The sequence below is a fragment of the Sinocyclocheilus rhinocerous genome, unplaced genomic scaffold (genome assembly GCF_001515625.1).
Source record: "Sinocyclocheilus rhinocerous isolate Xijiao unplaced genomic scaffold, SAMN03320098_v1.1 scaffold785, whole genome shotgun sequence".
Classification (NCBI taxonomy): Eukaryota; Metazoa; Chordata; class Actinopteri; order Cypriniformes; family Cyprinidae; genus Sinocyclocheilus; species Sinocyclocheilus rhinocerous.
Genome location: NW_015660521.1, coordinates 360,886 through 371,818, shown reverse-complemented (window position 1 = coordinate 371,818; position 10,933 = coordinate 360,886). Strand labels below are relative to the sequence as shown.

Here is a 10,933-nt window from a genome sequence, read left to right as displayed (position 1 = left end):
AAGGGGTCGTCGGAGAGAAGAGAGCGAGAATGCGCGGCTGACATTATTGCCTGTGCCGCTGGTAACAAAGTGGATCGGCTCGGAATCGGAAAGAAGTGAGACTGACCGGCCGATCACCGATCCGGGCCGATCATGAGGAAAATCGGCCGATTCCGATCCCTGGCCGATCGATCGGTGCATCTCTAGTTTCGTCTGATTGCTATGAGGCGCAAGTAATTTATCATATGAAAATTATTATATTAAGTGGCTTCTCCTACTTTTCTTGGTGATACTTAGTGCCAATTTATCAGGAAGTGACGATTTTGTTCTCTTTGACTCGCTGGATGGAAACGGTACTTTATTCGCAATTGTTTTATGCGATATTCCAATTTTGCGCATAAGTTAAATTCGAATCTTTGGATGGAAACATAGCTAATGTCAGATTTGGGACATACTCGGTTTAATGTATATTCAATCCATTGTTTTTATTTATTAACTAATTTTAATAGGCAAAAACAAGTAAATAATCACATGCTTTTTTGCTCTTTTTTAAAAAAATTCAAATTGTTAAAAATTCATCAAGCTCAGTCTTTCAGTCCTGTTAACAAAGTTATTGTATGGAAAATGATCAAACAAATATTTGTATGCAATTAATTTTGTGATAATGTAATTTACATTAATTTTTTATGTTTTTCTAATAAATAAAAAGTAGATAGAAAGAGCTAGTGTTAGAGGGTCAAGTTATTATTACAGTAATTAAAAAGAAAACAAGGAGATATGATAAAAAGAATAGAGAATGCTAGGCCAAGTTTTATTTTGTTTCTTAATAAATAAAAAGAAAAGAAGAAGATAGAATAGGGAGTTATTTAGGATTATTCTCCAATCATGTTTTTTTGCAACCCTGTTACCATCGCTTTTTAATTGTATACATTTGATTTTTTTCAAGTCATGGTTTTAAACTGTTCATTTCTGAAGCATTGATAACAAGGATGCAAAATGAAAAATAAAATATCAACTCGTAATATTTAATTTGATGGTCTAAAGTGGATGATCAACATTTTCTAAAGCTTAATTTCAGAACAGTCACCATTCTGTAGTATTTTTTTCTTTTTCAATTTTTTTTTGTGTGTGTATAAATTATGCCCTAAACTTGAGCTACATTATTTGGTAGTTTACTCGTCATTTTTTTGGATCAGTAATTGAAGGGTTCGTTCTCTTGCCAGGTTTGTTTTGGTCTTGTCGTAGACGTTTAATTAAAGTTCAGGAGGAGGTAACTCGGAGTTTACCAGCGTGACTCCTCACAGTAACTGACTGAGAAAACTGCGTGACACGCACTTTGCTGCTTGTAGAATCTCAACAAGCACTTTGTTGTACTTAAGCATGTTGCCCAACTACACTGTTATTCTCAGCTTGACTGTAGCCGTCTGCTCTGTTTGCTTTGCTTTCAGACACTTCATGGAGTCTTTCCTTGGTGTCCAGAGCAAATAAATCCTTCTAAAGAAATGTAAACACCAGCAACCCATTTCTGTCAATATATACCACGTTTATGAAATTTAACAGCTCACAACTAGCCAAAATTTCCATAATGTGCTCTAGTATGTTAGTACAATCATATGAATGTTGTGAATTTTGCTAGATTGAATCTTAACAAATCAGTTGTGTTATAAACTTAAAAATGTAAAATCTAACAATCACCCATTTTGATCTCAAACATAATTTAAGTGTATCATAGTATTAAAGAGAGTGGTTCATAACCCTTGGTTTTGAATAATAAGGCAATTTGATTGCATTCCAGGGCTCTGCATATGAATAGATGTGCCTCAGGCAATGCATCACTGCCTCCAGTTAATATCAGTACAGAGTAACTCAGCTGTGAGTTGCACTGTGTTTCAGTGCAGTGTGTCTCCAGCTGCTCTCACCAGTCAATCATCAGTGGGGTTTTGCAGCTGGGTGCTTAGGGGAAACTGGCTGAAAGCAGTATGAGCCAGTGCAAACTGGCTCAAACCGGTTTGGACTGGCTCTAGCTGTAGCTTTGTGGGGGGATTGATGGGCTGTCAGGGAGAAGAGGTGGGGGCGTTGCATGTGATAGATGGGGGAGGGGCGTGTCCAATCACTCACTATGTTTTCAAATTAAATTAGGATAGAATTAAATTAGTTTTATGAATAGATCATTATTTGTGGTGAAATGCTGCTGCAAAACGCACACAAAGAGCTGACTCTTAGTTATTGCAGCGGATGGCAATAATGGGTAATAAAATCTTATGAATTATTGATAAATCAAAATCCCTTTTTGGATTTCAAATGCATAAGAAGTCTGCATTACTAATTTACTGTGTATGTCTTAAGCACTCTCAGTAAAAAATTCAACGTTCCCTATAGGAAGGTTTATGAGTGCGTGTGTATTCATTAGAGAAAAACCTCTTGAAGCCTATGAATTTGTATCTTTTAGGTTGTTAAAAAAAGTTTATACACTGTGCCAGAAAGAAGTCACCAGTTTATTTGTTGATTGGCCAGTCTAATCACATTCCTGATCACCACTGCAGATCTTTTTTTTTCTTTCTTGTTGTTGTTGAAAATACTTTCGTCATGATTTTTTTTTCTAGTTGTAAAAGCTTTTCCGTAGCAATTAGAGATGTGTCTTGATGGTCAGCTACTCTACTAGTCCAAGTAGTTTCATTCTGTTGCACTCTGTTTAGTTGTTTACAAATGCCAGAATGTGTCTTAAATAAACGTATCTGACCTGGGGTCAGGTGAACATGAAACCAGGACCTCCTGAACATTGAAAAGTCAACTAGTCATTCAGACCAACCCACTTTAAAAAAAAATATATATATATATATTATATTGGGAATAGAACCTGAAAAATGTACTCCTGGACCAACACGATTTACACTTATATTATGAACCAAGCCATTTTTAATTTAATTTAATTTAATTTAATTTAATTTACATCTTTTTTTTTTTTTTTACTTTGTTTTCCTGTAATATCAGTTTTTGTCTAGGGATTCAAATGAGGACTGTTTAAAAATAGTTGCATGACTCTCCTATATAGTATACAAGGTTGAAGCACTCTTCTGTTTGTTTCCAGACTTTTCTAACTCTGTGTTGTTTTTCTTTGTTCCTTTTTCATGTTTTTGTGCAGTGAACGTCATGCGTTGCACGGTGTGCCATCAGGAGTACAAACAGATTGACATGGTGGACAATTACTTTGTCAAGGACACTTCAGAGGCCACAAGCACATCAGTGGAGAACTCTACACAGGTCAGTATCAGCCCTGTGATATTGATTTTAGTAGAGTGTAACAACTGCATCTGTTAAAAAATCTTGACATTAGTCCTGAAATGGCTTTTAAATAAAAAATTTTTTGCGTTAGTCAAATTTATTTAAAATTGCAATTAAAGCAAATATACCATAAATGTATTTTAGAAAGTAATTTTGTTTAAATTTAACTAAAATTGCTTTTAAAACAAATTGAAAACCAATGAATCAATTGGTATTCACACCCGTGGATTAAACTTTGCTTTATTAGCTTACATGCTATCGTTCATCAATTTTTGAGTTTTAAGTCAATAAATCAGTCCGGTCATTATTTTAAGAGATGTCGTCATTTATTTGCTCTGTAACAGGTTTGCACCAGCTGTGAAGATAATGCCAGTGCCATTGGATTCTGCGTTGAATGTGGGGAGTGGCTCTGTAAAACCTGCATTGAAGCACATCAACGAGTCAAATTCACTAAAGACCATAAAATACGCAAAAAAGAGGAAGTATCTTCTGGTATGTGCTATGAGCTAATTAATTTGCATGTTCAATTGCGATATGATGGTTTTCATTACGCTAAAACATTCAGCTTTGGTCTAGTGGTCTTGTTGTAGTTTGGATTTTTCAGCAACGCTATGGAGTATCTGTTTTGCACATTTAGCAGACTGAATCGTAGTACAGTTGCTATGGAAACAGGCAGAGTTTTGAGTGAGTCGCTTGCTCAGCCTGTACTGTTTTCATTAAAGCTAACCCACTTAGTTTCCCTCATTTTGATTGAGTTTGGCAAGGGGCATATGAGAACATATGGCAGTCATAGACTGGGAGAATAGAGGGTAGGGGGAAGAAATAAGCAGGAAAAGATTAATTTGACTTAGGTGGTTCTGTGTTGCAGAATCGGTTGGGACGTCAGGCCAGAGACCTGTCTTCTGTCCGGTACACAAACAAGAGGCCCTCAAGCTCTTCTGCGAGACATGTGACACTCTAACCTGCAGAGACTGCCAGCTACTTGAACACAAAGAACACAGGTCAGCTGGACCACAGTGTTTACAGTAACCACACCCCATCATCATCTTCATAATGATCATCTTCATCTGGCACTGTATGAAAGCGTTTTTGAGCAAGAAAATTAAATGAAGTGAGACCTAGAACAAAAGCATGGTATTAAAGGAATAGATCATCCAGAAATAAAAAATAATTTCAGTCTTGCAGACGACAGTTTATAGCTCCAGAAAAGTCTGAATACACGCACTATATAAGATAATCTTCACCTCCACCACCTCTTTTTTTGTAGGTACCAGTTTCTAGAAGAAGCCTTTCAAAACCAGAAGGGCATCATTGAGGCCTTCATGACTAAGTTGCAAGACAAAAGAAACTTTGTGGAGTTTTCTGTATCTCAGGTGCAAAACAGGTAGGACTTCTGTTGCATATTTACCATCAGTTTTATCTGATGAAATTTATAGATCTTGTTTTTTCTATTAAAGAAAAGTGCCTGGACATGATTGAATGATTGTGTTTTATGCACTTTTTATGAGTAAATAATGTAAAAAATGTGATGTATTTTGTTCCCTTTTTCCCCTTTAGATTTAAAGAAGTTTCTGAGACGCATAAGAAGGTTGAACATGAGATAAAAATAGCAGTCTTTACTCTCATCAATGAAATCAACAAGAAAGGCAAATCTCTACTGCAGCAGTTGGAGGTAAGAATACAGGCATCAGTTAAAAGAAGTTTTCACGGACAGCTAAGACATAACAAATAAAGCATCATTAGCTGCATATCCATTACCTTTCAAATTGCACAAATTGAAATTGCGAATTGAAAATACGTCCAATTGAAGCTCGTCAATTTCGCAAAAACTCCGATATATTGCAAAAAAGTTTTTACGCTTACATGAGGTGGTTTTTCAGCCAATTCAAAAAAGGAATATTTCGCAAAACTCCAATGGAAACAGTTTTTTCTGCATTTACAGCTTACTTGGTGTACGTAAAATTCACATGATCATTCTTCAATGTACTATAACCTCCAAGAAACGCCTCATACATGGCCACTCACAAGTATAAGGGGCTTTCCTTGCTATTAATGCTTGAATAACCCCTTATTTACACAGCACACATCTGCAGCGCATTACGGCTCCGACACAGCCGCCGGAGCTGATCGCGGCCACTCTAAGTGCTTGTGTTTATACAGCCATGTTGTGACACGTTTCAGAAGCGCCCCAGAAGCAGCTCTTCACGCTGCTTTGCTAAAGGTACACATCTACGTCTCCTTCGATTAAAAATAATGGCTAGTGTGGTGGCTGCGATATATACCAACATCGTTTTTTTTTATTGACATTTATAATTTATTAGCAAATCTGTAATGGAAACGCACTTATTGATAGAGGGATTAACGTGTGTGTAGGGTTGGGTACCGAAACCCGGTGGTACCCATGTAACCGGTATGTACTAGATATATATATATATATATATATATATATATATATATGTAAACTGGATCAAACGACAAAGACCGCTTACAGACCATTCAATCAACCTTTACAACAAAACAAGGGTTTTAAACTGGGGAGCCGTTACAACTTTAAAGAAAACAACTGTGTATTTAAAAGAGAAAAATTTTAAAGTCCTTTATGCAGAGGCACAGATAATTCAATTTAGATGAAAGCGTCTGCTAAATTAATAAATGTAGATCATGTGATGCAAGTGTATTCAAAGTTTAGTTGTTGAAGCTGCGTCACTAAAAATAACAAGCTTTCAGGATGTCATGTTTGTGGTTTATGCATATTTAACATGCGGTAACACACATGGTGAAGTAAATGATGCATGTATCAAGAGATGAAATCTGATCCTGAGTGTTCGCAGGTGATGCATTGGAGCTACATGGTAATTCTAGATGTAAACAGTGATTTGTCTCAGCTGACCATTTGTGATTGGATCACCTAGGATGTATGTTAATACCTAGTGCAAACAAAGTCATTGTGTTTTTCCAGCAACCACCTTGTGTTAATCTAATCACATGCTATAGATCTTGCGAATTGTTGTGGAGGAATCTTTTACTGATGGTGTGAATTGGAGCAAAACTGCTAGGGTATGAACAAAATTACTTGAGTTTAGAAATGGATGAGGCAAGTATGAAACCCTCTGGGCACGATACAACAATGTATCGACATCTGAAGGACAAGAATGACATGTTCAAGGAAGAGTTTGGACACTGAAGATAGATGGTTTGAGAGAGGCCAAATGTGAAAATGCAGCAAGCGGATGGCTGAAATAGAGAAGTGCTGCTTATTAGACACCTACAACACTGTCCTTAAGGCTCAACCCAATTTAGCCCCAATTGACACATTTTACTCCAATTCACACCAGTCTGTGATGAATCGAGCCCTGCAGATGTCACAGTGTTTGATGTTACATCTTCAGGGAGTCTTCACTGTTCTCATCTCATAACTGATGAAGCCCTTCAAGTGTGGTGAAACTTTAAGCAACCAGAGTCTGTATTTACGCCTGATGTTAATGTCCATTTCTGGTGATCCGATCACAAGTGGGCAGCAGAGGCAGATGGCTATCTTTCCCTGGTATAAACTTGTCATTTGTGACTGCTTGTGAACAGATTTTAAGAGGACTGTCTTCTGACTCCAGACATCAGAAACTGCCCACATTTAATTTCCACTGACCTAAGAGCAGAGCAGGACAGTGAGATAACTGACTACTTTATTGCTTTGATGCCCTGAGGTGGTGTTACAATGAATAACATTTTCAATTTTTAGATTTTGTTTTAGATGGATGGAGTATAAAGTGTGAAAATAAAGTGTGCCGTGTGACATACATGGAATGTGTGACATCTGAATGTGTCACATTATCACATTGTACTTTTCAGCGTAAACCAGTGATCTTGTTGGAAAGTAAAACTTTTTAAAATGATTTTCATTAAACAAAATTAAGCTGTAACAATATAAATATTATATGACAAACTTAAAAAAAAAAAGAAAAGTTTTTTAAAAAATGTGAAAACTTGCTTTGGGACTAACTGAAATAAGTTATAAAATTACCAAAGCAAAAACTGAAATAAAAACAAATTAAAGCTAAAAGGAATTAATTAAAACAAAATCTAATAAAATGACCAAAGTGCATAACAGAATTGCTAAAACTTAAACTAAAATGAAAACATAATATAAAAATAAAAGCCAATTCTAAATACTTAAATAAAAAATAATACTAAAATAACACTGGTGATTTAGTTTTTTTATCTAGTGTTTAAGTTAAGTGTTATCTTAGCACAAGCCACAAGTCTAGTTTTTGTTGTTCTGGAAACACAAGTTCACAATTTGTTCTGGATCACAATTACCCTGCCTCTCTGCATCTGATGTTAATGGTTCCTAGTTTGGCATTAGAAAGTTCATCATTTTGAGGCCCAGAATTTGTTTCATTTCAGTCATTCATAATATTCTTTTCTTCCCTTATCATTCCCTCCATCACCGTGTAAAGAGTGTGACCAAAGAGAGGAGTGTGAAGCTGCTCAGCCAACAGAGGGACATCAGCTGCCTGGCCCAGCAGATCATCCATGTGCTCAACTTCACCAACTGGGCCATCAGCAATGGAAGCAGCACAGCCCTGCTCTACAGCAAGAGACTGGTCAGCCTTATTTCTTTTACAAAAACACCCGTTTACTTTTCTTTTAGGTTCTGTTTTTGCAAATGTGTCATTTGTATTGGCACTACACCTTCCATCAATAACAGTACTGTCTTTGGAGATGCCACTTACACTATTTCAAACATAACTACTTCATTTTAAAGGATGTTGTTTAATCAGGATCTGAACCTTGCTGACATCAGTTACTTAAATGACAAACAGCATTGCTATTGTAGACTCTTCTGTACTTTGTGTCTTTCCTCATTTGCTTTTTTTTTTGGATTTTGTCAACACTGTAGATCACATACCAGCTGCATTTCATTATGAAGGCCCGTGTGGACCCAGTACCTCAAAGTAATGGAGCAGTCCGCTTCTTCTGCGACCCCACCTTCTGGGCCAAGAATGTGGTTAACCTTGGTACTGACTCAACACTAACTAAACTTGCAGCTGAAACCTGTTTTTATAGCGCACACAGAGCAAAAGCCCTTTTACACCAAGTTGACATTTTCATGAATACATTTTAAAATTTAACATTGTGTCTGAAATATAATTTTACAGTTTTTAAATTTTTTTAAATTTAATTTTAGTTTTTTAATTTACTGTGGCCGATTTTAGTGTATTGCGTTTTGTTTATATATTAAAATTAAACATTTTGGTGTGAAATATCATATTATTGTATTTTTATTTACAATTTGTTTTAATAAACATTTATTATTAATAGTATAGGAATATCATACTGCATCATTTTTGTTTTATTTGATATTATAAAATTAAACGTTTTTTTCCCCGAACTATCATAATACAGTATTTTATTTTATTTTTTTTACTTTTTCAGAGCATGGTGTGAATTCAGACTGGGTGTGAACAGGCGTTTATATGCTTTCAGGTGCATTCTCTCCTTTTTTGTCCAGGCAATCTGGTTATTGAAAAAGTGCCACATACTGCTCCTCCTCCCCAAATGATGGTCAATCAGCAGATCTCTCCCAGTCACAATCACACAGGTAAGCACTCAGGACAGATCAACCTGGCCCAGCTGAGGTTGCAGCACATGCAGCAGGCTGCAATCGCTCAGAAGCACCAGCACCAACAGCAGCAGCAGCAGCAACAACAACAACAGCAGCATCAGCAACAAATTCAGCAGCAGATGCGCATCGCCTCACAGATGTCCCAGCATCCCAGACAAGGAGGTCCACCACAGATAACCAGTATACAGCAACCGGTAAGTTAGAGATTAGATCTTTCCTGCTTTTCCACACATGTCTGGTTTATTCTGGACCAGTATAGATGTGCTGTTTAACTAGGAAAGCTTGTAAAGCTGGAAAACCTGGTTGACCAGCTCTGTTTTTCGGTGAAAGTTGATGACCATTAATGTCTTTCTGGTTAAGCTTCATATTTGTCAGATGAACATTGTTAAACACTACATTCTTTTAGTGTTATATCTCTTTCTTCCTAAAAGGGAGTTTTAATTTTGAAATAACTTTTCGATTTGTTCAGAATGGATGTCAGCAAAATTATATTTTGTTTATTCTGATTTTGAAATTATAGTCATCCGACGTGTTTATTCCTGATTGTATGATTTGTTGTTCTAAGGGCCCGGTTGTCATTTCTTTTTCTGTCTCGCTTTTTAGCCACCAAGGCTCATTAGTATGCAGGCCCTCCAGAGGGGTGGGGTCAATGGCTCCTCCCACATGTATCCACCTCATCACATGCGCATGGTATCAGTGCAGAACCGCATGCCTTCAGTGCAGCCCCGACTCAACGGGCAACCATATCCTATGATGCAGCCTCAATTACAGAGACAGGTCAGTGCAGAGACTCTAGCAGGTCATATGATAAAAAACAAAATTTTAAGATGTCTCTCGTTTCCTTGGATGATTTTGATCGATTTAGATATATATATATGTGTATATATATTATTTTTATTTTTTTATTTAGGGTTGCAAGGGTGGAAAATTTCCGGTAAATTTCCAGAAACTTCCAAAATTTCCAAACATTTCCGAAAGTTTCCAAAAAATGACTGGAGTTTTTCTGACATTTACCGGAAATTTTCTGCCTCGTTGCAACCCTAATTTTATTATGTCTGAAACATGGTGTATAAAATATACTACATTATTTATTTATTGTTTACTACTTTTTTTTTTTTTTAATTAAGCAATTATTATGATTAAGGAGAGTGAGCATTTCTGTTATTGACACCAACAAAGCATGTGACATTGGCTCCTATAGGTCACATGACATAAAGCCCAGGATTGGAAACGTAAAAATACGAACAGTGTTTACTTTTGAAAAATATTTGCTGCATATTAAATGACAGTTTGTCTGTATGTAGAATCTATATAACAATAATGTAATCATTATATGGGACAGTGATACTGATATTAATCTCATATATGAAAATGTGTTTTTATACATTCTTATTAATATTTCTATATTTTAAATAGTTTTATTTAAAATGAAATATTTTTAGTTTAAATTAATGTAAAATGTATTATGTTAAAATAAATAGGTATTAATATAAATACCTACTAATAAATACCTATTAATATAATTCATAAAATAAACATTTCAGATTATTTATTAAACCAGTAAATAAAAATGTATGTTGTTTAATACTTTAAACAGCCAGTTTTAACACATACTGTGTCATTATTTGAGTAAGTAGTGAGTAATTTCTTAGCGCTGCTTAACATTCTTATTCATACTCTAATAATATTTATAAAGACATTAGCCGCTTTTCCACTGTCGGGCCAGTGCTTTAAACGGGCCGGGCGGGGCTAATAGCCTCGGACCTGTAGCACCGAGGCTAAAATCACGCTGCGTTTCCACCGTCGGGCCAGAAGCTACGCTTCACTAAAACCCGCCCTTTACACGCCTCTCAGGAACAACGTCACGCAACCCTATCATTTCACCAACAAAGAGAAGTTATCAGAAAACTAATAAGAAATAAGTCACTGGAACTAGCGCGATCACAAAATGAACATGATAAAAGCGGCCGTTTGTTTGCATGCTTTGTTAAAGATTTAAATCCAAAAGCATCGATGTTTTACAATAATAAGTGATACATTGATCATAAT

The 10,933-nt window shown here is 36.0% G+C and overlaps 1 protein-coding gene across 1 annotated transcript in view; it reads left to right on the top strand.

Moving 5' to 3' along the window:
- LOC107725313 (E3 ubiquitin-protein ligase TRIM33-like) overlaps nt 1–10,933 on the top strand; it is a 27,655-nt gene that overhangs the window by 3,574 nt on the left and 13,148 nt on the right. Inside the window, exons 2-10 of the mRNA XM_016534531.1 lie at nt 3,122–3,240; nt 3,606–3,753; nt 4,130–4,262; nt 4,529–4,645; nt 4,819–4,933; nt 7,716–7,862; nt 8,159–8,276; nt 8,771–9,078; nt 9,488–9,661. Of these exons, the coding sequence (XP_016390017.1) occupies nt 3,122–3,240; nt 3,606–3,753; nt 4,130–4,262; nt 4,529–4,645; nt 4,819–4,933; nt 7,716–7,862; nt 8,159–8,276; nt 8,771–9,078; nt 9,488–9,661 (1,379 nt within the window). The remainder of the gene's footprint in view (nt 1–3,121; nt 3,241–3,605; nt 3,754–4,129; nt 4,263–4,528; nt 4,646–4,818; nt 4,934–7,715; nt 7,863–8,158; nt 8,277–8,770; nt 9,079–9,487; nt 9,662–10,933) is intronic.